Consider the following 26659-nt stretch of genomic DNA (forward strand, 5'->3'; position numbering starts at 1 on the left):
TAAAGGAAATAACATGTTACCCAACCCACAGACAATCATCCAGGAGACAGATCACAAGTCCAGTGATACAGGTAAACAACTTATTTCAAAAGTCCTGGCTGCTTACATATATAGACCTCTCTGGAAAAGGAAAAAAACCCTCTGACTTTTGCTTTTCTTGACATGAAGCATTCATTTAATGTTCATACTGGCTAAAGTGGGCAGTCTAAAATACTCATTCCCCATACAACTTGCCCATTTACATTAACTATATTAACTTTTCAGTACTATAGAGATTCTGCTATTGAGGCTTCATCTCTGTCCATACAACTTCTCACAATTCTCTCATTTTGATGAGCCTAATATGAATTTGCTAATATTAATATTTCCCAAGGCCCAATCTCTGAAGACTTTTCCATACTCATCACACTGTCAGGTTTTCCCTTTAGTGTGAATTCTCCAATGCTGAAAAAAGCTGGTGATTCCACAGAAAACATTTCCACAGTCATCATGTTTCTAAGATCTCTCTCTTGTGTAGATTCTCTGGTGCATAGTCAGTCCTGACTTTTGGGTAGAGGCCTTCCTTCCTATGTTCTTCACAGAGCTTCTAATAATATAAGGTTTCCTTGCTGAATGAAAGCCTTCTCACAGTCAGCACATTTATGTTCTCTCTCTTATGTGGATTCTTTGATGTCAAATAAGGCCCCTATGGCTAAAGGCTTTCCCACATTTCTCATAATATAGCATTTTTCCTTGTGGTGGATCTCTTGGTGGGAAAGGAGGGATCCACTATAAGCAAAAGCCTCTCAAAACTTGATTGCAAAGAGATTCTCTTTAGCACAGACTCCTTGATGCTGAGTAATAATTCACCAGCAACTAAAGCTTTTACTACACTTATTGCATTGATGTTGTACTTCTACAGATTCCCCCCACATAATTCAGCATCTCCAGAATTTTTTTGTTTTGAAGCCAAGTTCTTATTTTCATTCTTAGTAACACCATCTAAAAAAAATACACACACAATTCAAATGTCAGTTGTCTCTTCTGAAATGAGACTTATGATAAGGAACAGTGACAAAAGTAAAACCCAGTTTTACCTAAAGTGTGCATACCTTTTTAAAATCTCTAAACTGGCATCTCAATTTTGTGAAGTGCCCAAGAAGGCACATGGAACATGGGGTGGTGGCAGGGGGAGGGTGCTGTTTGAGTGAGAAGATTGAGCTAGGCAGAAAGGGACTGGAAGAACATGGAAGACTGTTCTCATAAAATGTGACAATCAAAGAATCAGGAAGGTATAATCAAAAAAGTCAAGAGATCAGTTTGAATCCAGAGCTGAGAAGTAAGGAATATCATGAAATCAAGAGAAAGTTTAATTTGCTAAGGATAGTTAAAAGGACTATTTCTATCTACTGATATGCTCCTAGGCCACTACTATAGATCTATGAAATGCTCAATAAATATTTGTTGAATGGATCGATAAACATGGGATATAATAAAAGTTAACTTGGAACAACAGCTAAACCAGTTTCAAAATATACCATATGAATTTGATGTGGGAAATCAGTAAAGTGGAAAATTTACAGTGGGGAAATAACTTTTCAGGTAATGTTCAGGTCTAAAACATAATAAAGCAACATTTTGTAGCCAAAGGAGTTAAATAGGGCAAAAAACCAAAAACCCCACAAATATGGTTGAGAGTTTCTACTTAAAGATCAGGTAGATAACAAGGAGTAAAGGCAAGATTTTAAGAGGGAAGACACTACTAAAGGTCATAAAGAGCTTCCCCTGCAAGGCTCTCCTTCTCTTTCTCTCCAGAGATCCTTTATCATCAGCTTTCCATAGCAAAAGGCAACAATGCTGAGAGCTAAACTAAGATAGGGTCTTAGGTTAGCTCTGAAACCTTTGATTTCAAGGTGTTATCACTGCCATAAGCATATCTTGTTCTATCCTTTAGCCTTAGACCTAAAGGCAACAGGATGAATGAAGTTGGTATTGGAAAATTGAATTTGAAGCTCAATCCTCAGCAAAAATGCCTAAACAAACAAAAACCCCCAATATAGAAAAAGAAGGTTCCAAAGGTACACATAAATAGAAGGGAGAATTAAAGTCCAAGAGGGAAATGCTGGGTTATGACTCCACAGACATCTGGTGGATTGTGAGGTTCAGTTTTGTTGCTTTCTGTGCTATTCCCAAAGCCTTTTACTAGTCAAGCTATAAGTAATCCTCCCGACCTTTCCCACCTGTGGCTTGTCCTTCATTCCTGCTGTATCTTCAGCTTTTCCAGCATGATCGATGCCTCCTCTCCACATTCTTTTTTTTTTTTAATTTTAAAATTTAAATTTTAAACATTTTACTTTCTTTTCTTCTTTTTCTTTCCTGGACTTTCAGAATCAGAACCACATTCTGGATGATATTATCCTACCTAGGTCTGCAGCTTCCCAGGCAGGGGTCAGGACCTGTTCCAGCACCTGTTCTTTATTATGTCTTCCTGGCCTCAGGAACTGTGGACAGAGCTCCCTGAGTCTCCTGACAGTCCTGTGAGGTACAGGTATCTATCTCCTGGTAGTCACAACTTAAAGTTTGAGGAAAGATCTGTGATTTCTTTGCCAGCTTGATTCTTGGTCCCAGACACAGACCTCTTCCTCTACCATTAGTCAATTTTAGAGATCTTTCCTGCAACAGGACTGCCATTCTGGAATCAGAGAGCTCAGGAGAAGATTCACTCCAGCTTGGGGTTCACACTGATTTTTCAGAAGTATTTCCTTGTAGCTAGTCTTCTTCCTAAAGCATAAAATAACAATGTTAACAGAAACTAAATTTTGTTTAGCTCTTTAACCCAACCAAGAACTCACTTACCTGGACAATGCACTGAAAGAAAACGGAACTCTGTGTCAGGAAGCTAAATAAATCAGGAGAGCGGGAGTTACTTGGCAAATTATTTGCCAACTCCATCTACTAGTTTTACTATAGTTTTACTTACTATGTTTATGTTAATAAAGCTTGAGAGAAAGATACGACCCCCTTCCCAATGGTTTTCCCCCTCAGTGCATCCCACACAAATAGTAGAGAAAAGAGCAACAGAAATGAGAAATAGGCCAGGCACGGTGGCTCATGCCTGTAATCCTAGCACTCTGAGAGGCTGAGGCAGGCGGATTGCTCGAGGTCAGGAGTTTGAGACCAACCTGAGCAGGAGTGAGACCGTTCTCTACTATAAAGAAATTAATTGGCTAATATATATAGAAAAAATTAGCCGGACATGGTGGCGCATGCCTGTAGTCCCAGCTAGTCTGGAGTCTGAGGCAGGAGGATTGCTTGAGCCCAGGAGTTTGAGGTTGCTGTGAGCTAGGCTGATGCCACGGCACTCTAGCCGGGCAACAAATCGAGACTTTGTCTCAAAAAAAAAAAAAAAAAAAAGGAAATGAGAAATAACAGTTAATATTTATTTAAAATATACTATGAATGGAGTAAGTTAAGTAGATACTATTTCCACTGGCAGATGAATGACACTGAGACACGGAGCGATTAAGTAATTTGCTCAAACTCACAACCAGTAGGTGGTTTCTCTTTCCTTGTACTCAAGCATCGACCTATCTACATCGACCTATCTACTCTTGGGGGAGTCACGAATCACATCATGTCCCCCAGCCAACCCAACTTTTCCCTTCTACAAAATCAGGAACACAGACCTTCCTCTTTTTCTCAACAGCCCCAGTTATCCTGATACCTCCCAACTTGCAAGTCATCCTTAACTTTTTCCCCGGCAGCTCTCTACCACCAGGCCCAACCTCATCAGAGTCACCGAATTCTGAAACTGAAGCCCAAGACCCTGAGCCCACCGCCGCCGCCAAAGGTAAGTCACAAAGGCAGGAAGGCCTGCAACTCTAGGTATGGCTGCGATCACCAGCTGCCTCAGCATTCAGCTTCTCTAGGATTCTGGAGGCTTTTTCCTCTCTGTGGTTGTCTGGCAGCACCCAGCCCTCGCTGAGCAGCGCCATTCTGGCTGTGCAGTCAGGTAACCCCAAGGGCTCACGCTGCCAAACTGGGGGGTGTCTGGCCCCGCTGGGGGCTGGCCTTTCTGCTCCAGAACTTCAGAATAGCAGCCCCAAGACAAACAGCGGAAACTGTGGGCTGCTAGTTATCTCTAATAACAGGGGCAGAGATAAAAGACAGGGAAATCTCTCCAGGTTGGGTGGTATGTGTCCCCTACTGGCTACTGTTCATCAGTTCCTAAGGCAAGAAAGTGAAAGCTGACCTGGTGGGAGCTTTAGTCCCAGGGCTAGGAGGACTGTGAAGCAGTCCTGGAAATCTTGCAGAATGGTTAAAGATAAATTCTGACCTGGGCTAGGGCATCTAGAGCCAACGCATTTGAGAGCCCACAATAACACTCAAAACTATAGCAAACAGTTCTAAAGCACTAAATATATGCCAAGCACTACTCTAAGCCCTTTACATAATATGTAACTCTATTAATCCAAATAATTGCCCAATTAGGTAATACTATTATCACAATTTTACATATGAGGAAACTGAGTCACAAGAGAGGTTCAATCACTTGCCCAAAGTCACTCAGCTAGTAAGATGAAACTCGAACCCTGGAAATCTGTTTCTAGAAATCATGTTCTTAAACCCTGCTTAAGAGTAAGAAAATTGGCTACAGGAAGCTGTAGAATCTCTAAACTGCCTCGTTCTTTACCAGGGTGAAATGGAAAGATACTCCTAAATCCCTCATTGAAGTAGGCAGAACTAAGGCACTAGATTTAAAAAGTAAGATATGCAGACCAAGCTTCAAGAGCAATAATGAAGATCTAATCATAAATCAGAGGTTACAAAGGGCCTCCACTTAGTAGTACTTCTTGGGACAACTAGCAGCAGGCCAGTTGGGCTTAGGAAGATGATTGGTAGGAGCAAACATATACCCCAAAGATCACCTTGAAGTATGATAGGTGAAGGCTCTTCGAGCCCTGACAGGTTTCAGATGCTGAATTTTTTTTTTTTTTAATGTGTGTGAAGAAAATAAACTGTTTCCATAAAATCAAGGGAAAAACTGCTGGCTCTCAATGACAGTCTTACAATGTAAGCTAGGGAGCTAACCAATTGAGAAATTTAAAACGCTAATCCTGGTTGGCTTTGTGAAAATCCATTTATGTACATCAAATTAACTTATATATATAATAAAAATTACATATAATATATAAAAATATATTCATACACATATACTTTTCATATATTTATATATGTAGAAATACTGTATATGTACAAAAAATGTGCTAGGACTCCTTAACAAGTATACCCAGAAACATTTAAAAGGAACAAGAATCCAAAGACATTCTAATAAAATGAGCTGCTGGAGGGGCTGTGGTATAAGAACTTTTTGGTGTGAAAGAATAAAAGTTGGGAAGAGATTCAATTAAAGGCTATTGGCTGGGCATGGTGCCTCATGCCTGTAATCCTAGCACTCTGGGAGGCCAAGGTGGGAGGATCACTCAAGGTCAGGAGTTCGAGACCACCCTGAGCCAGAGAGAGACCCCATCTCTACTAAAAGTAGAAAGAGATTAGCTGAACTAAAAATATATAGAAAAAATTAGCTGGGCATGGTGCCTGCATGCCTGTAGTCCCAGCTACTCGGGAGGCTGAGACAGAAGGATCGCTTGAGCCCAGGAGTTTGAGGTTGCTGTGAGCTAGGCTGATGCCACGGCACTCTAGCCCAGACAACAGAGTGAGACTCTGTCTCAAAAAAAAAGGCTATCCACATGATTATCCCCAGGTTGAACATGCACTTGTTGCTCAAACTCTGGCCTTGTGGAGTCAACAGGGGTACCATATGAACTATAAGATGTCAATTTTAAGCAAACAAAACCAATATTCTATATATATTTATGTTTTTTAATCAAAAAAGTGGTACTGGCTCCAAATATAAAACCACTTTTAGAAACTCTATCAAAGATAAATCTATAATGGGTTATTAACACTTGAGGACATCTCTTTAAATCTTTATGATCTACCTTAAAGAAAAAAGCAGAATGTGAATTATGGTTCTAAGCTAGCAGGGTGATCCTTTCATATAAAGAACCCATTTTTAAAGTAGAATGTCTCCTGCGACATCCTCACTGTGCAGGCAACAAGAATCAGGGCTGTGTTTATGCTGGCCAAACCTCACCCACGATTTGGTATGCAGAGAGGGTGGTGATGTTATTACCTGAGGTGTCTGGACCCCAGGACTAAGTATTTTCCAGAATAGTGACAGGAGTTGAAAAATTTCTACAGATAATTATTCAAGACACTAAATACTGCAAAATAAGGTTCATTCAACTGAAATAGAACAGGAAGAGTATCACAGAGTTTAAAAGTATGGGTTCTGGAATTGGGCTGCTTGAGTTTAAATCCTGGCTCCACCATATATTAACTTTGTGAGGTTGAGCAGCTTTAATTCATTGATTTCAGTTTCCCCAGCTAAAAGTGAAATAATATAAGTAAATCATTTAGTAATGCCTGTCCCTTAGTAAGAAATTAATAAATGTACAGTATTATTTTTTCTCAATTCCAAAAGTTGGCCAATAATAGCTTTGTTTTGACTATAACAACTCTACAATTAATAATCTATTTTTTGTATATTAACAAAAGAGGCTACTTCTGTATGGAGTATAGGAGTACAGAGCTTGTCTAAGTTCTTGTATCTTAGGGCTCTCCATCTCCAACCTCGCCATACAGTTGAGATTTCTCAATTCAGAGCCCTGCTCAATCCCATTCTCCTTTCCCATGAGCTTTATCTCATACCTCAAATTCTACCAACCACTACATACAATTTATTTTGGGGGGGAGAGATCCATCTTTTTTCCTTTGGAGTCCCTTCCTACTGTACTCTTTAGAATCCATTTGTCAGGTTACTTTTTCATCCACAGCTGTGTTTACACTCACTTCACTTTTCATTGCTTTACAAACATGACTCTCCCCTAACTCCTCTGTGCTTTTTGCCTTAAACAATCAATGTCTTGTTTACCTTGAATCAAGTAGAAAAGAAAAGCCAGGCAACCTTATTCTCATCCTTAATGTAATCTGTAAGCTGCTGCTTTATGATTAATTCATTTGAGTTTATACCAGGTACTTTTACTGGCTGTTGTGGTTACTACTATTATTAACTGCCATTACTTCTACCTTGGACCCGCTTCACTTTCACATTTGTCCTTTCCATTCTGGCTCCTGTTATTGTTGATTATTTCAAAATCCACATAGATAAGATGCCTCAAAGGTCCCTGATTTCCTAGAATCTGTCACACCACATCTATCTTTTATCCATAAAGATGTTCTTGACCGTATCAAAGGCATTCTCTGTTTACTGTACTCCCCAATGTAGCACTCCTATTCCATATCTAACATACTTTGTCACATCCTCTATTTGCCCCTCAAAGCCTCGATTTTTCTGTATTGTCAATTTAGCTCCAAGTAGTAACTTTGTTCTTCTATATTTTCTCCTTATCCTAGATAACTAGTTTGATCCATGATGTGTACCTGGAAATTCCATGCCACTCCACCTTTTTTTGGTACTACAATTGTATTTAAGCACAAGAAACAACAACAAAACACCCACATTTATTTTTAAACAAGTATGAACTGTTTCCTCTTATATAATAGGCATATTCCATTGTTCTTGGTCTTTGTTTATGGTCCCTCTATATTTGGTACGTAAGAGAGTTAGATTAAGTAGTGTGCAGAAAGGCAAGTGGAGGAACATGTGTGCATTGACAGAAACATGTTAAGCAGAAAATTAACTGGAAAGACCCCAAATAAAGACACTGAAAAAAGTGCAAAGTAAGTTTAAAAAGCAGCTTCCATTCGAGTGAACAATCAGATTGAACACAGAGGCTCTGAAATTACTATGCAGAGCCATTTCAGTTTGGATAACAAGTCTATAAAATCAGACTAGATAAGGAATATGAATAGCATTGGTCTGGTAAGGAGGGCATTCTCATAAAGGTTCACATTACTAAGTCCCCTCCAATGAGAAGAGTTTGCATAAGAGAGAGAAATGGGAAGCAGAGTAAGTTTAGCTAGGGAACAGGCCTCATATACTTATAGCTATAGAGCTCTCAGGTATAGATTTGGGATCCTTGTTTGTTTCCTTGAGGTAAAAAAGCTAGGTTTCTAATCCCAGTTGCCTCAGTGCTTTATGTGTGCAACTCCAATGTTGGTGTTATGAAAAAGCCTAAATAAGCAGTGGTTGTTTTTCAACTGTTCATTTGCTTTTCTCTGTTGTGAACTCAAGAATGTTATTCCATGCAGAAAGTCATATTAAGTTCCAATCCCAAAAGCCAATTTGACATGTCATATGCCTAAATTATAGTACTTATACCATTATCATTTCTAGGGGAAAATGTGTTCACATTTATAACTTAGAAAACTAGAAACACAGGTATTTCTATAGGACTAAGGACTCTCCCAGTTCTAACCCTGTGATGATATTTTGTATAGAAGTTATGAATAGTGGAGCAAGCGACAGGGACATTAGGGAAATAGCAGAATAAATCATAGGAGTGGAAAGAAGATAGGACAAAGACACAGAGCTGCATAGAAATGTAATTAGGAGTGGGACTTACTAAAGAAGAATGGAAATTACTTTTTTCTTTCTCCCCTTCCCCTATTGTCACTGCCTCACCACTTCAAACCCACTGACCGCTAGAAGTGAGGGAAGAAAAGGGACTGCAGTTGCCTTGGGCTAGAGTGGGAAGATAGTCCCAGAAATTGTGGTGTGGAATTTGTTATGGCAAGGTAAAACAGGAAAGAAATAATAGGACAGTAGAGATTGATTCCTATATAAAAAGACAAACAGATCAGGAATCATATGTACTTCTATGTGGCTTATCTGTTGCCCACAAAAATAATCATCATAAGCTCTCATCCAGAGTTTTTAACTCAGCAATACAAGGGTAAAGTCAACCAGTTGTTGGTTATTTTTTCAGACGCCCAAGGGATAGTATCTGTAATCTTTGGGCCTTTTATGTGCTCAAGAAGGTATACAAACCAAAAAATTGTAATCTGTTCTCAAGAGCAATTATTAGAAAACTCAGAATTCAATGATAATGACAGAGATGGGAAACAAAGGGAGGTTGAAAGTAAAAATGAATACCAGCACCTCTCCCCTAAATAAACAAACATATAAGTCCTTGCATTCAGAAGACCTTGGTAATAAGCCTTGGAATGTAGGTTTTGAAATACTTAACTTTGAAGGGATGGAAAGGCCACCTTAAAACTTTAGATTTAAGGCATGATGGTGGTCTAATTTCCTGTTTATTCTAAAGAGTTGGTGGCACATGTCCCCTGTAGGGATTTGTGATAAAAGTCTACAGTATCCCCTTGTTTACAGGACTGTATTCAGGCTTCTTCACTTCACACACAATTATGAAGTCAGCTGTGACTCAACTCAATGTTTCTCAAATATTAGAGTACAAGTGACTGTGGCACTATAAAAATGAAGATTTTTCAACTCCCATCCTAGGCCTTATGAAACAGAATGTCTGTAAGACTCAGGTATGTTAAACAAGCTCCACAGGTGATTTTGATGTTCATCAAAGTTGGGGAATCACTACTGTAATGGACAGAACTAGAAACCAGAGACCTGGCAATTAGGTACTGGGTTTTGTGTGGTATTATAGCTACGTCACCAACTCCATAAGCAAGAGTATCCTCATTTTTAAAATGGAGACTAATTTTGATTTACAGTGGTATTTTAGGAATTAAATGAGAAAAGTGCTCTGTAAGTGTCAAAGTGCTGTAAATTATCAGATGAAATCATTGACATTCTAGCCCTCCCACAGTCTGTTCCTAAGCTGCTTCTGACTTAATGCAATCAATTGCCCACTATGAATAAACTCTCCACTTTAGGTCTTGTCACTGATGCTTCCAAACCACAGGCACTCTTACCTCTTACATTTGCTTTACCTAAATGTTTTCTCCCTTTTACCATCCAAATCTGCTCATCAAACCCTATTTTCAATAAAGTCTTTCCTGACCACCCTAGGCAAAACAAATCTATCTTTAGAATTTATAGCATTTATTGTCTAACAAGTGCCATTTTAATGCTATACCATGTTGAGCATCAATCCTACTCTACTAAAGTCTTATTTAACTAAATATGTGGATATTATATATCCCAAATTAGGCTGTAAACTCTTCAAGAAAATAAGTCTGGTGTTATTTTCTTGTTCTCCACAACACCTAATACAATGGGCAGCACACAGAGGGTTCTTATTAAATATATGAGGTTTACTTATAGCAATAGTGACTGAAGTTTTGCCCCAAATCACTAGAAAGCTAGTATTTCTCACCAGCCTGAAGTCTGTGAGATAGCTTCCCTGTGGTCATCACACAGAAACAGATTTTTCTCCTTTGTGGATAGACTGATGTTGAGTAAGAGCTGAATTCTGCCTGAATGATTCCCCACACTCTTTACATATATAGGGACCACTTCCATTATGGATTCTCTGGTGTTTACTAATATCTGACCTCTGTCTGAAGGATTTTCCACACTCATCACATTGGTAAGGTTTCTCCCCAGTATGGATTCTCTGATGCTGAATGAAGCTGGTGATTCCTCGGAAGTCATTCCCACACTCATCACACTTGTAGGGCCTCTCTCCAGAGTGGATTCTCTGGTGTTTACTAAGATCTGACCTCTGTCTGAAGGCTTTTCCACACTCATCACATTGGTAAGGTTTCTCCCCAGTGTGGATTCTCTGATGCTGAATGAGACTGGTGATTCCTCGGAAGGCATTCCCACACTCATCGCACTTGTAGGGCCTCTCTCCAGTGTGGATTCTCTGATGTTCCCTGAGGACCGATCTTTGGGTAAAAGCCTTCCCACACTTATCACACTTATAGGGTCTCTCTCCAGTGTGAATTCGCTGATGTTCTATAAGACTTGTCCTTTGAATAAAGGCTTTTTCACATACATCACATTGGTAGGGTTTTTCTCCAGTGTGAATTCTCTGATGCTGAATAAGGCCACTCTGACTGAAGGATTTCCCACAATCCTTACACTGATAGCACTTTTCTTTGTGGTGGATTTCCTGATGGGAAACAAGGGATGAGTTATAAACAAAGGCTTTTCCACACTCATTGCACTCATAGGGCTTCGCACCAGTGTGAACTCCTTGATGCTGAGTAAGTATGGAACGCCGACTAAAACTTTTATTACACTGAGTACACTGATAAGGTTTGTCTCTTGTGTGGATCTTGAGATGGTGAAAGAGGCCTGCTTTCTGACTAAAGGCTTTGCCACATTCATTACAGTGGTAGTGTTTTTCTCCTGTGTGAAGTCTCTGATGTTGATTAAGAGCTGACCACCGGCCAAAGGCTTTGCCACACTCATTACATTTATATGGTTTCTCTCCAGTATGTATTATTTTGTGTCGAATAAGCACAGTTCTTCCACGGAAAGCTTTTCCACATTCTTCACATTTATAGGGCCTGTCTCCGGTATGGATCCTCTGATGTTCTAAGAGGCGTGATTGTTGACTAAAAGCTTTTCCACAGTCATCACATTCATAAGATTTTTCTCCTGGACAGATTCTCTGGTGTTCAGTATGGTCTGAGTTCTCAGTCAGACTTGCTCCATTTCCATCACATGTAGGTTGTTTATCTTCCCTGGAGTATCCAGAAGGCTCTTCTGTTTTTTCTTCAAGTTTATGAGTTTCTCCACACCTAGTAGACCGAGGTATATCATTTTCAAATCTATTAGATATATTCCCATATGGTTCCATTTCTTCAGAAATTTCTTGCTTTAGAGTTAAATTTCTGTACTCATTTCCAGTCTCAACATCTGAAACTACAAAGGGATCACAAATGTTACCTAGTGTCCAACAATAGCAAATAGTAACTTCATTAGGCAATTTAAAATTATTCAAATGAAACACACATAAGAAGTTTCTTCATGACCATAAAATGGCATTAGAATATAAGATGGACCTAACCTATAAAGTTACTTCAAAAATTGTTAAGGAAGAAATCAATAACCCACTATAAAACTTGGTAAAGAGGCCAAGTGCAGTGGCTCAAACCTGTAATCTTAGCACTCTGGGAGGCTAAGGCAGGAGGATTTCTTGAGTTCAGGAATTCAGACCAGCCTGAGCAAGAGTGAGACCCCCGTCTCAGTTAAAAATAGAAAAATTAGCTAGGCAGGGTGGCATGAGCCTGTAGTCAGAGGTACCTGCCTCAGGTGGCTGAGGCAGGAGGATCACTTGAGTCTAGGCGTTTGAGGCTGCAGTGAGCTATGATGATGCCATGGCTCTCTACCCAGGGCAACAGGGTGAGAGTCTGTCTCAAAAAAAAAAAAAAAAACAACCTGGGCAAAGTTAAAATTGATGGTTTCCAAGAGAGAAAATGCTCTTAGACATAGGAAAATATGTTCCACCTCACAATCAGGGACAAAGCAAATTTAAATAAATTGAGATATAATTTTTTACCAATCAGATTTGCCTAATCAGTTTGATACAACACTGTGTTCACAAAATGGATAACACACATTTCTGGTGGGAGTGTGAATTGATCCAATCCTTTATAGAGGGCAATTTCACAATATCAAACCTTTGACCTAGTGGTTCCACATATGTGAATTTATGCTACAGACATACTCACACACATGGTTATTTATTGTAGCACTATTTGTTACAGTAAAATACTGAAGACAAATATCATTAGCAGGGGACTGGCTAAGTTTATTGTGCAGTACACCCAAGCATTTTCATATTAACCAGCTGTTAAGAAATAAAAAATGTCCAGATGTGAGACAAATCCAAACTATGTCAAAAAAAAAAAAAAGAAAGAAAGAAAAAATGCAAGAATCTAGCATCTTAGCGATAAAGGGAGAAAAATATATTTGTTTCAATATGAAAAATGTCTATTCATTGAAAACATCTCTGGAAGGACACACAGGAAATTAGTAACAGTGACAACTTATTTCAGAGTAGGGAGAAGAGATTAGATCACTGGGGGAATTGAGTAGAGTGGAAACTTTTCATTGAATAACTTTTAAAATTTCTGATTTTGAACCACACTAATTTTTACCTATTTAAAAAAATTAAGTGAAACAGAAAAAATTATAGACAAAGTAGAGATAAGGAAGGTAGAGGGTTTTTTACACATTCCCCAACTTTTAATATTTTGCCACATTTGCATTATTATTCCTTCTCTTTATTAGTATAAACTTTTTTTTTGTCTTGACCATCTGAGAGTTAGTTGCAGACATTATGGGGCAAAGGCTTACTTACTGAAGGAGAAAGGATATAGTCCAAGTGGAAGATAGTGGTATTGTCTGGTAGAACAAAGGTTAGAAACAACACAGAGGTCAGTATCAGAAGGACTAAATTAAGTGATCTAAAATAAAATACAACTAGAATTTAGAAAAACATGAATATTAAATAAAAGGAAAGAATTGAAGATTGAGAAACCAGGCTGTCCAACAGTCCATGTATGAGCCATCAGATTCCTAGAGAGCCCTTTCTGAATTTAATGAGCAGAAACAGAACTAAGTAAAAAAGCGCCCCAATGTTCTGTGTTAATTTTCCCTGTATTCCTCTTCCTTCCAAGATGGGACTTTCTTCTTTACCTTGTTCCTGCTGGACTCCAAGTTCCGGAGATTCACACTTTAGCTGGGCTTTTACGGACTGGAAGGACATACTATGTTCTTGTTCTGTTCCTAGAGGTACCATCTCCTGCAAGAACACTTCCTGTTCCCCAGTATGGACTAAGACCTGAAGAAAATGAGATATAGCTGACAGACTCACTCTGACAACAAAAAACAAAAAAGTACACTATTCATAGCAGTGGCACCCAGCTTACTGAAACTTGAAATAACCTTCTTCCCAAATATCAGCCTGTCATAACCCTACCCAATCTTCAAGGCCCATGTAAATGTTGCCTCCTATGAGGAATCTTCCCTTCCCCAGCCCAAAATAATTTCCCCTGTTGTTAACAGCTAAAGTATGTTGGTTACTATTAATACTTTGTCTCATGTTCAAAGAAGTGGAGAAGGGAAAGAAAGACAAAACATAGGAAAAAAGAAAAAGAAGGTAAAAGAGGCAGAAGAATAAAAAACATAGAACTTAGGGGAAAATAAAACATAAGAGAAAGAGGAAAAGGAAAGGGAATAAGTAAAAGGAAATAATACAGAGAAATGATAGCAAAGAAAGGCAAAAGGAAACAAAAAATGAGAAATAGGAAGAAAAGAAAGAGGGTGGGCCAAGGAAGGAGAAAGAAAAGGAAAAAAGGGAAAGGAGAGAAATCTCTTCATATTCATTCCAGAAGCTGTTTCCAATCATCTCTGCCCTTCTGAGGTGCCCATCCCATTTCTCTCTAGGGAGATGATCTTCTTTTCTACTTATCTAAGATCACAATCATCTCAAAAATCATCTACCCTTCACTTTATCTCCATCCTCATACTCTTCTCCTTCCCTTCTTAGAGGAAGATGTCTTCTCTTTTTCAAGGCTCACATTTCTCTCTACTTTTGCCTTCAATCCCATCCCTTTCTGCTTCCCTCTGACCCTTGCTTCCTCAATGAACTAACTCATTATTCAGCAATTTCAGCCACTCTGTGGCTCCCATTCCTCTATAGGCCCATTTCCTCTTGCATTTAAAAGCAAGGATTTGGAATCACACCAATTACTTCATTTCTTCGTTTAGTAGCTCTGTGACCTTAGTTACTCTCCTTGAGATTATACATATCATGTATACAAAGCATCTAGCACAGGACCTAGGCATACAACAGGCCTTCACATTACTCCCCCATTCCCTTCAAATGCTAAATTTTGTAAATAAGAAATCACTATACACTGCCTTTATTTCTCTGATACAGTTTCATTTTGTAGCCTCTATCTCCAGAATAAGAGCCAGAATCAGCAAAATGTACAGAATATCAAAAGTACAGAAAAAGATATTTTTCATACCTCAAATTTGAGAAAAGAAAGAAAAAACAAAAGGTCAGTACATTGAGTTGTGCCTTCTATCCCTGGATCTCTAACTAGGTCTCAGAAATCAAGCTGTAAGCTACATTAGCTAACCCCAGCAGGCTTTCAGAGAAAGGACTAGTTGGCAATACAAACTCAACATGTTTAAAACCAAATTACTCTTGCCTGCACCTAAAAATCCCATTCTTTCTTCTGGTTCTTTTCCTACCTCCCTGGCCACTCCTTCTGTTTCCACTGCTGGTTACTCCCTTGATAATCTCATCCTGTCTGGTGGCTTTAAATATCATGCACACTCTGAAAATCCCAATTTTCTAGCACAGATGCCCTCTATTTAATTCCAACCATATCCAGTTGCTTGCTCAACTTTTTTACTTGGATTCTAACAGGAATCTCAAAATTAACATGGGTAAAATCTAACTTTTGATTCCTGTCCCTCCACCCCAAACATACTTTTTTTCCCAATCTTCACCATCTCTATGAATGACAAATCCATTCTACCTGATGTTCAGACTAAAAACTCTGGCATAATCCTTAACTTACTTTCTCTCACATCCCACATTCTTTAATTCTATATAAAAACAAATCTATCAAGCTCTACCTTCAAAATATATCCAGAATCCAATCCACATTTTACCACTTTCACTGCTATTATCCTAGTCCAAGTCACCAATATCGCTTGCCTAGATTATTGTATACATCTATGGCCTCCTAAAATGGTTTACTTGTTTCTACCTTTGACCCCTATTCCTCCCCAACCCTCATGCCAGGTCCATTGTAGAACTTTCTTAACACAGTAGTCACAGTGATTATTTTAAAATTTAAGTCATTTTATATCTCTTTTCTGCCCAAATGACTTACAAGTCCCTATAATATTATCTCCTTATAACTATTTTATCTCCTCCTTGACAAACACATCTCTACCATGACAAGCACATTCTCCCTCTAAGACCTATCTATTTACTTTTCCCTCTGCCTGAATGCTCTTATCCTTGATGGCTTAATGGCTTGCTCTTTTAAGTCAGATTTCTGCTCTAAACATCACCCTATTTGAAAAGCCTTCTCTGACAAGTCTACCAAAGATAGCAAAATCCCCATTTCCTTCACTGCTCCTTTTCTCTGCTTTTATTGTTGTTACTGTTGTTTTAACAGGATTTATCACCACTGACATCTTATATGCTTGTTTTTTTTAAAAATTTACCATCTGTCTCCTCTCAGTAGACTAGAATCTATTAATACATAAGAGCAGCAACTTTCTATGCTTTGTTCACTGTTGTATTCACAGTGCCGTAAAGAGTAACTATCTGCTTACTGATTTCCTACAGTCTTTAACTGTTAGGAGTGTTTCCACTACACTAGTCTTTCAAGCTCCACATCCCTAGTGCTTAGCCTAGAACAGACTGCTCTGTAGAGTTCTCCATTGATTCTTCCTTCTTTATAAATCCAATGTCATAATTTCCAATTAATTCTTATGTAAGACATGCCTCACCCCTTGCAATCACACTTTCACAACCCTATTTCAGACTTACATCTTTTTGCCAGAGGCTCCTTCTTTCTCCACTCTATTTTGTATCCCAATGCTAGATTACACTTCCTGTTTTATTATTTCACTAAGTTCATCCTCTTTATACCAACCTTTCCTAGACCAGGCTCTACTGATACGTTGAGTCAGATAATTCTTTGTTGTCTGAGACTGTTCTGTGTGTTCCAAAGTGTTTAGCATCATCCTTGTCCTCTCTGCCCACCAGATGCTAGCAGCACATCCCTCACTTACAAAAAACAAAAATGTCTCAAGACATTGCCAAATGCCTTTTGGGGCATACAATTCCCACTGGTTAAGAACCACTGTCCTACATCATTATTAAAACAGAACAAAACAGTTCTGCATAATTTGGTTCTCCTTTACGTTTTAGGATTAGGAAACTCATTTAGACTCAAGCAGAAAAGGTTCAGAGCCTCTGTCCTACAGAATAAAATCTAAACTCCAGAGGTTGGGATTTAAAGTCCTGGACTCTCTATCTCAACTTTTCTTCTTAAAACTCACCTTTCCACCTAACTAGGCTTTCTACTTCTCAAAGAAACATGGAATCCTGCTCTGCTTCTCCCCACTATCTTTCCATTATGCTCCTACCTCTTATTCCCCTGAGAAGGTGACTTTCATTTCTCCATCTTTAAATATTTTAATGGAGAGTCAGGGAAACTTAATTCATATTTATATTGTGCAACAGAAGGGATGCCCCTTTCACAGGGCTGCTTCCCAACCTGCTACCTTTGTCTTTACATCTTTTCTCTGTCCTAGAAGTCTTCTGTTTCTAAGCTAAGCTGCATGTTCATCAAACAGAATTTTGTACTGTAGTACAGAAATACACCATCCCTCTGCACAAAAGTTAACACCATATTAACCAATTTTCCATTAAACTTGGGCCCCTTTCTGATGCACCAAACTGTTAAGACTATGCTTAGTGGAATAACGCTGTACTTCCCTCTGGACTAGAAATCCATAATTTATCTTTTCTCAAACGGAAATCACATCTTTTTTCTCACCTGATCTCTTGGCTCATCCAGCTCTCTCTCTAAATCCTCCAGCACAGTTACCACCTCCTCCCCACTCTCTGGATGCTGTTCCTGCACCCAGGCCTGGAGCTCCTCTGGCAGGATGGTAAGGAACTGCTCCAGAACCAGCAGCTCCAGAATCTGTTCTTTGGTGTGGGTCTCTGGCCGAAGCCACTGATGGCAAAGTTCTCGAAGTCGGCTTAAAGCCTCACGGGGTCCAGATGTTTCCTGGTAGCAAAATTGTCTGAAGTACTGTCTGAAGATCTCTCTGCTATGGGTGTTGTTCTTTTGCAGGTTCTGATCCTGTCTGGTGGTATACTTCTCTTCCTCTTCCTCCTCTATCTTTACTTCCAAAAGTTCATCCTGGTCCTTGTGGGCCTGCATGTCCCAAGTAGATGCCATCATAGCTATGCAAAACTTTTATCAGTGCTTCAAGTAAGATCTGACCTGGAAAGTTTCTTCCTGGATGTACCTGAGGAATAAGCCATCATTATTAATACAAATTATACCATAAATAAAAATTGCAAATTCTAAGAACTTAAGTGTGACTTTTGAAAGTCTGCCCCCAGATAAATTTACTATACTAAGAGAAATACTTTGATAGAAAAGACTTAATAATAAACTAATTTAAAGAGAAAAGATGCCAAGTATTTCAGAACTTCAAGGAAGAGTAAGATGTGGCAGGAAATATTTCTATTTAGTCCTAAAATAAAGAACAAGTAAATGGAATAAAACTAACATTCAGAACAAGAGTATAATAATAAAAGGTTGGGATATCCTTGATTAGTTGCTTTTTTTTTTTTTTAAATGCCCAAATGTCTGGTGGAAACCGTGAAATCATAAAAGCAACAAAGTCATATTAATTTATTTCTTTGGGATTTAATCTCTCTGCTCCTTATTCTTCATTTATAACGTGAAAAGGCTGAAGAGACAGATTACTCTTTAAGGCTTTCTTCTAGCCTTGAGTTCTGTGATTATAAATCGAAAGCAAGGCAGGCCCAGGAAAGGGGCGCCGGCCAGCGTCTGTGACCCAGTAATGCCCAGAAATGTCCAGAGGCTCTGAACAGGAGAGATACAACCACCGCTCAGGGCCCAAGACAAATCCAAGAGTGAAGGGGCTAACAGCCCGAACCCTCTGCAGAGATTGCAAGCGGGCCCCTCACCCTAGGGCTCTGACGTCCTCGGCAAGGAGGCCGGGGAATGGCCTCTGAGGAAGCAGAGCTTTCTGCGGACCCGCCTGGGCAGGGGAGGACCGGGGCCGGTCCCACAGCAGCCCGGGCCTAAAGGGCTCCGGCCGCGGGAACACAGAAATCCCCGCCCGCCGCGTCCGGAGCACAGGCTTGTTCACCCCGCTGCCCACAAAGGACAACAGAAGACTTCCACCGCAGGTGCCAAAGGCTGAGACCTCGAACCCTTTCAGGTCCCGAAACCCACCAAGGGCGACCCACAAAAGCCGGAAGTGGCCGCGCGGGGCACGGGACCGGCTAGCCGGGCCGCGCGAGGCGCACTTCCGTGGCTGCTCTAGGAATGGGGCGGGAGGGGCTTTCAACTCGGTAGCTTTTCCGCGCGCCCACGCAAGAGGCGGCTGAGGATTCGCAGCCTGAGGGTAGACGGAATTGGTTATCTTTCTCTTTCTCTTTACCGGGCTGTTGTCCCCACTTTCCCCGACCCAGTGGGTGGTCGAGGCTTGTAGAGCTGCTCCGAAGATTGGGAAATCCCGTGCTTTTCCACTCTCATTTCAGGTTTCTGTATCTCTGAGGTTCGCGGTTCCTCAAAGGGATGTTCTCCCGCTGACCTTCCCACTCATGATGGTGAAGGGACCTCTGCTAGGAGGCATCTCAAGAGCCAACCTGCTGTTTTCTGCAGGCTTTTTCACCGTCAATGATTCTCTGATGTTCTCTTTTCTGTATTAATGATATGATTATACATCTGAAAACCCACAGAATTCATGGAAAAACTACATTAAAAAGATAATTTAGGAAATAAGCAGGATATAAAATCAACATACTAAAAGTTAATAGCCTTCATATATACGAATAACCAGCGAGAACCAGTTACGAGATATAATGGAAGAGAAGACCATATCTACAATAGCAACAAAAAAGGGAAAATACTTAGGAATAAACAAGAAATGAGTAAAGTGTATATGAAGAAAACTTTAAAACTCTCCTCAAAGGTTAAGTGTGAACCTAAACAAATAGAAAGCAATATCCTGTTCTTGGACAGAAAGAATCAAAGAGGTCAATCCTCCCTAAGTATAACTGCAGCTGTAATATCCCAGGTACAAAGAAGCCAGGTAAGGTGCCCATAATCTCAAACTCTCTGGCCAGAGAGTCCGATGGTAGTTTCGGATTGTCAGGGATGGACACAAGCCTTTTTAAAAAACTTATCATTTTGATTTTTAAAAAATTTATTGTGGTAAAAACCACTAACATAAAATTTACCATGTTAACCATGTTTAAAGTGTACAGTATAGTAGTATTAAGGTTTGCACACTGTTGTGCAACAAATATCTAGAACTTTTTGGTCTTGCAAAACTGAAACGCTATACCTATTGAACAACAACTTTCCTTTTCCCCTTCTCCCAGGCCCTGGCTACCACGATTCTACCTTCTTTCTAAAAGTTTGACTACTTTAGATACCTCAAATAAGTGGAATCATGTAATATTTGTCTTTTTTGTGAGTGGCTTATTTCACTTAGCATAATATCCTCAAGGTTCACCCACGGTGTAGCATATGACAAGATTTCTTTGACAGAATGGACATTTAAGTTGTTTCTGGCTGGGCACAGTGGCTCATGCCTATAATACTAGCACTTTGGGAGGTCAAGGCAGGAGGATCGCGTGAACCCAGGAGTTCAACACCAGCCTGAGCAATAGTGAGACCCCCATCTGTCCAAAATATTAAAAAAAAAAATTTGCTGGGAACAATGATGCATGCCTGTAGTCCTAGCTACTTGGGAGGCTGAGGCAGATCACTTGAGCCTGGGAATTGGAAATTGCAGTGAGCTATGATGATGCCACTGCACTCTAGCTGAGGCGAAAGAGCTAGACTGTCTCAAAAAAAAAAAAAAAAGTTAAATTGAAAGACATGGCAATGCTGGACATGCATCCCCACATAATGCAGTGGATTTGAGAAGCAGTCCCTCCCTTTAGATAGGTTTTGCCCTCTTAGGAAGATTATCTAGTATTAGAAATATGAGTTTCCTTTCAAAGGAGACATGCTTTTGATAAGAATATGATCTTTGGCTAAATTTGCTAAAGGAAAATTAGTCTCAAAGGCAATGTATTTTTTTTACTTACATCATGATTCCTATTCTTAAACTGATAATCAAACCTATTTGTCTTAAAGATCCCTTGTGATAGAATTGGCTTTAAGTTGTGAAACATTGGTTGTATGATTACATAAGTCATAATTTAATGACCAGTATGAAAATTAATGATGGTTCCAAAAATATTAGTTGATGATTTAAGTAATTCAGCAATAAAGCTTATTAAGCTTTTCCTTAAAATATACTATACTTAAAAGCATGAAAAGGTCATTATTATGGTGGTCAAAATGAATAATTAACCTGATCATCTTTCTCATGCAGTAGTACTCAAGATCAAAAAAGATAAGCTTGGCAATTTTCCTGGATGCTTAATGAAATATAAAAAATGTTTCTTGTTGTTTTCCCTTGTTTTTGACTCCAAGACTGCTTTGCTCATTTATATTACTTGCCTGGCCTATAGGCAAAATCTGAGTTTGCTTATTTCTTTTCTTTGAAGACTAGCTTGCTTGAGTATCTCTAATGTTTTCCTAATGCAAATTAATACACCTCTATTTAAAAAAAAAAAAAAGATTCATCTTTCTTTTTGGAATCTTGGCTGGGAGCTTTGTGTTACATATCAGAACTTAAGTAGAAATGGAAGGCCCAAAGATTCACTGTGCTGTTACTAAAAAGTTGCTGAATAAGATTTTTTGACTTGACAAATCATCATGACTGTAGCAACATTTAAAATACATTAACTATCTAATATTCCTATTTGTATTTTATGTACAATTTAAGGTTTCACTAAAAAATATTATTAAACAGCAGTGTAAGTTTTTGTGAAAATTGTATTTTGGAACAACTAGTAAAACCTCTGGAAACCTAAACTGGTGGTCCACAGGACATCCTTTGAATCACTAAAATATTTTATTTGATCAAGTTGTTAGGGAAAAAGTGAATGTTTGTTCTGTTAAATCTGACAGAATTTTGGGGGTACATTTTGAAGGGCTGGTTCTTATCAAAGCCTGTTGTGCAGTCTGGTATACAGAAATTCTGCCTTGCCAATTTCAGATGCTAGACACTTAAGAGATTTCAATGTCAGATGAGGTGCTATTGTTCAAAGCCTTTTCCATCTATATTTATCAATTTCCTAAGTTCTCTTTTGAGTGACTTCTCTGAAGTTTAATAAAGAACAAAAATCGAAGGAATATTTTGCTACACTGATTACCCTGAAAGGGTTTCTCTCCAATGTGGATATGATGAAAAAGCAATTCTCTTATTTTCATGAAGCCTGCACTTGAGTAAAGACTTTTCCACACTTATTATAATCATAGAATTTCTCACCAGGGTGAATCTTTGATGCTAAGAACAGAATTCTTAGTGAAAATCATTCCACACTCAGCACTGTGGTATTTTCTGGATGTTTTTTTAGTTCTCCCTCATACATTTGGACTTCTATACAATCAAAGTTCTGAGGAATACTGCCTTCAAATCTGACTGAGTTTTCCTGTTGGCTTGTTATTTCTTCAGATTTCTTCTGCTCTGGAAACACTTTCTTTTTCTCCATTTGATTAAATCATCTGAAAGAAAAGACTGACAATTTTAGCATAATCCATACATACATAATTATATATACTAAATCACTTGCTCATTAAATAAGCACTTATTGGAATAAGATGCTAGAAACAAGAGACAGAATAAAATGTTTCACATAAAACAGATGTGTATTGAGTTTATGACTTAAATTACAGTGTGCTGCCATTTAAAAAATGGGGAGTTGTGTGTGTTTACATGTATATGTACATATGCTTGTATTTAAACAACAAATAATGAAAGGATAATCCATAAAAATAAAGAGCAAGGAAAGGTTATTTATGGGGAAGAAAAGAAATAGGAAGGAGGGAACAAAAAAAGAACTTCTTCCAAAATGTCTTCAAGATATAGACAATATAGCAAGATACTATCTCTACAAAAAAATTAAAAAATTAGCCAGGCATAGTGGCACATGCCTGTAGTCAGAGCTACTTGGGAGGCTGAGGTGAGAGGACTGCTTGAGCCCAGGAGTTTAAGGTTATGGTGAGCTATGATCATACCACTGCATCCCAGCCTGTGTGACAAAACGAAAGTCTGTCTCTAAAAAATAATTTTTAAACCCTCTAGGGCTACTTAAAAATAATTTGATACCAATACAATGACATGTATGTCAGCTATATGTATATGTATTATATTACATGTAACTGACTTGGGCCACATACAGTGGCTCATGCCTGTAATCCTAGCAGTATGGGAGGCTGAGGCAGGAGGATCACTTGATTCCTAGAGTTCGAGACTATCATCAGCAAGAGACCCCCATCTCTACCAAAAAGACAAGAAAAAAAAGCCCAGCTTGGCATTGTGGCCACGCGCCTGTAGTCCCAGCTACGAGGGAGGCTGAGGCAGAAGGATCTCTTAGAGCCCAAGAGTCAGAGGTTGCAGCGACAATGGCACCACTGTATTCTACCCAGGGTGGTGAATGAGATTCTGTCTCAAAAAAAACTAAACAAGGCAAAAAAAAACCCACAAAAAAACCCCACATGTAACTCACTTGAAAAGATATCCACAATGTAATATTAAGTTTTCAAACAAGTGGTAAATAAAATGTACAGTATAATTACATTTTGGTATACATATATATATGCTTTTCTAAAAAGCATGCACCTACCAATAAATCTTTTATGTTTCCTAAACTCATTTTTAAAAAATGTACATTTTAAAATTTCTCTATTGCATGTAGCCTTTCAATATTTTTCTATTGGCTTCAAAATACAAAACTGTTCTGCCTTTGGGATAAGAAGTCTGGGTCAGGGCAGTTGGTAAGTATTAAGTTAGAACAGAGAAACTGAACCATGCAATATGAGATAAGAGACTAGCAGGATTTTTCAACAATTTTAATACAAAGAAGTGAAGAGAGAAAAGAAACATAATCAAGGGTAAAATAATATGCTTAGCAGGGGTCCTCAAACTACAGCCTGCGGGCCACATGCAGCAGACATTTATTCAGCCTGCCAGGTGTTTTTGCCACGGCTGCCTGTCCTGCTTAGCAGCCGACTCGTCCTGGGCCCACAGTGCGCATGTGTGGCATGTGCACCGCACTCTCCAATGGCCCTCCAAAAGTCTGAGGGACAGTGAACTGGCCCCCTATTTAAAAAGTTTGAGGACTCCTGGCTTAGAGGAACAGGTTTAAAGTGGAACAGGCCTTAGAGATCAAATGAAAGTTAGGCAAAGATTTTAGTGATGAGGCTCATTTGGAAAAATGCAAAAAGACATCAACATTTCCTAACTTTTCCCAGTGTGATCTCCTCCTTAACTTTCTCCCGAACAGAGTGCAACTCTCAAGATTCAGAGCTGAGCTGACCTTTACTGGTTGGAGATGGACCCCAGGAGAGTCCTATGCTGCTGCCAGATACACTATTTGTCCTTAAGGCATTTCCTGTCCCTGTAGGATGGCAGAAACCTGGGGACAATTTGATACAATTTGGCTTGGGTTAAGATCCCAATATTACTATGGAACACAGGATGGGAGGGTAGAAAGCAGTATTTCCCTAGTCTGCAAGCACCGGGGATAAAAGGATAGAGAAAGGAAAATATATAAGGCCAATAAGTTAAAAAACAAAACAAAATAAAAACAAAAATAAATAACTCAGGCCATTTTCCTCTGACTATACTAGAGAGTAGATCTCAGCTCTCTTATCTCCCTCTGGAGATAATACTGCTGTTTGATAATAGACCATTTCTTCTTTACCGTACCTTTCCTCCTGGATCATCCAGCTTCCTCTCCAAGTTCTTCAGTACAGTGACAGCCTCCTTACTATAGCTTTAGCTACTCCTGCACCCACACTTTGAGTTCTTGAGTAGGATGATCAGGAACTGTTCCAGTATCAGTAGTTCCAAGCAGGGATGCTGTGTATCTCTGGTCTCAGCCACTGATGGCAAAGAGCCTGGAGCTAGACTCTTGAGGCTCAAGTGACTAACCACGGCAGAACTGCTTGAAGCTTTGTCTAAAGAACTCCTGGCCAGAATCTCCCCTTCTGTGCAGACTAGATTCTTTAACTATTTGACATTTCTTTGGTTCTTCAGCAGCCTAGAAGGGCTGGACTGAATCCATTCCTGGGTGAAATAGCTCAGAAGACTGGCTCACTACAGCAGTAAGTGTGCTTTAGGCTGATGCTAAGACCTAACAAATCCAATGTTAACAGAGATCAACTCCAAACTATGGGAGATCAAGGCAATGATTTTAAGGTAGAGAAACTCTGCAAAAGATAAAACAAACAAGTGAAAAATAGCATAAAAATTAACTAAAAGATATTTTAGCTACTTCAGGATTAAATAATAATAAGACTCTATTACCTTTTTGATATAGAAACTTTGGTGAATTAGTCAGATGATGAAGAAAAACAACGGTGGCAAAAAGCAATGCAGTTTTGCCTGCTTATATTGCATGTCAGAAATTTAGTCAATTAACTCTCATAGGAAAACCTCAGAGATATTGCAGGTTTGGTTCCAGACCACTACACTAAAGCAAATATCACACTAAAGTGAGTCACATAAACTTTGTGGTTTCGCAGTGAATATAAAAGTTATGTTTACACTGTACTGTAGTCTATTAAGAGTGCAATAGCATTATGTGTAAAAACATATATACCTTAATTTAAAAATATTTTCTTGATGAAAAATACTAACAATTACAACAGTGAGTCATAATAACAATCAGTGAGTCATAATCTTTGTGCTAGTTGAGAGCCTTCCTTGATGTTGATGACTGCTGATTGATCAGGGTGGTGGTTGCTGAACGTTGGGGAGGCTGTGATAATCTCTTAAAATGAGACAACAATGAAGTTTGCTGCATTGACTGGCTCTTCATTTCATGAAAGATTTCTCTATAGCATACAATGGTTTTTGATAGCTTTTTACTCATGTTAGAACTTTCAAAATTGGAGTCAAATCTCTCAAACTCTGCTGGTGTTTATCAAGTAAGTTTGTGTAATATTCTAAGTCCTCTGGTGTCATTTCAACAATGTTCACAGCATCTTTACCAGGTGTTCCTCAAGAAACCTTTTTTATTACATCTCAAGAAATATTTTATTTTATTTTTGCTCATCCATAGAAGCAACTCCTCATTCACTAAAGTCTTATCATGAGATTGAAGCAATTTGGCCACAACTTCAGGCTCCACTTCTAATTCTAGTTCTCTTGCTATTTCTGCTACATCTGCAGTTATTTTCTCCACGGAAGTCTTGAACCCTTCAAAGTCTTCCATGAGGGCTGGAATCAACTTCTTCCAAACTCCTGGTAATGTTGATATTTGGTCTCCTCCCATGAATCATGAATATTCTTTTTTCTTTTTTTTTTTTTTTTTTGAGACAGAGTGTCAGTTTGTTGCCCAGGCTAGAGTGCCGTGGTGTCAGCCTAGCTCACAGCAACCTCAAACACCTGGGCCCAAGTGATCCTTCTGCCTCAGCCTCCTGAGTAGCTGGGACTACAGGCATGCACCACCATGCCTGGCTAATTTTTTCTATATATTTTTAGTTGGCCAATTAATTGATTTCTATTTTTAGTAGAGACGGGGTCTCACTCTTGCTCAGGCTGGTTTCAAACTCCTGACCTCAAGCATTCCGCCCGCCTTGGCCTCCCAGAGTGCTAGGATTACAGGCAAGAGTCACCGCACTGGGCTGTGAATGTTCTTAGTGGTAGCTAGAGTGGTGAATCTTTTTCAGAAGGTTTTCAGCTGACTCTGCCCAGAGCCATCAGAGGAATCAAAATCTATGGAAGCTATAGCCTTACTAAATGTATTTCTTAAATAACAAGACTACTGGCCGGGCGCGGTGGCTCACGCCTGTAATCCTAGCTCTTGGGAGGCCGAGGCGGGCGGATTGCTCAAGGTCAGGA

General features: G+C 39.2%; 1 protein-coding gene across 7 annotated transcripts; it reads right to left on the reverse strand.

Moving 5' to 3' along the window:
* ZSCAN12 (zinc finger and SCAN domain containing 12) lies at window positions 1-26135 on the reverse strand. Of its 7 annotated transcripts, none has more exons than XR_012923230.1 (6): window positions 18648-19101; window positions 17476-17956; window positions 13577-13721; window positions 10477-11797; window positions 2220-2760; window positions 1-981 (listed from the first exon to the last, which is right to left on the reverse strand). XR_012923230.1 is itself a non-coding variant. In XM_076010545.1 (6 exons), exons 4-6 carry the CDS (start codon window positions 17887-17889, stop codon window positions 10335-10337), a joined length of 2022 nt encoding a protein of 673 aa, XP_075866660.1. In that variant the 5' UTR covers window positions 17890-17956; window positions 19127-19388; window positions 22079-22314; window positions 24521-26135; the 3' UTR covers window positions 2712-10334. The 7 variants fall into 7 exon arrangements, 6 of the variants coding, with proteins under 6 accessions (XP_075866663.1, XP_075866661.1, XP_075866660.1 ...); XM_076010545.1 differs by lacking the exons at window positions 1-981; window positions 18648-19101 and adding exons at window positions 19127-19388; window positions 22079-22314; window positions 24521-26135 and having other exon boundaries at window positions 2712-11797; XM_076010548.1 differs by having other exon boundaries at window positions 1-2760.
* Window positions 26136-26659: the final 524 nt, after the last annotated feature.

This window comes from Microcebus murinus, chromosome 15, assembly GCF_040939455.1.
Source record: "Microcebus murinus isolate Inina chromosome 15, M.murinus_Inina_mat1.0, whole genome shotgun sequence".
Classification (NCBI taxonomy): domain Eukaryota; kingdom Metazoa; phylum Chordata; class Mammalia; order Primates; family Cheirogaleidae; genus Microcebus; species Microcebus murinus.

Excerpts from the sequence above, each read along its gene's own strand:
- ZSCAN12 (XM_076010546.1), bottom strand. The coding sequence starts at position 17,889 with ATGATGGCATCTACTTGGGACATGCAGGCCCACAAGGACCAGGATGAA. Across the intron at positions 13,722-17,475 it reads TGGATGAGCCAAGAGATCAG|GTCTTAGTCCATACTGGGGA; the intron begins GTGAGAAAAAAG and ends CATTTTCTTCAG. Across the intron at positions 11,798-13,576 it reads TGGAGTCCAGCAGGAACAAG|TTTCAGATGTTGAGACTGGA; the intron begins GTAAAGAAGAAA and ends ATCCCTTTGTAG.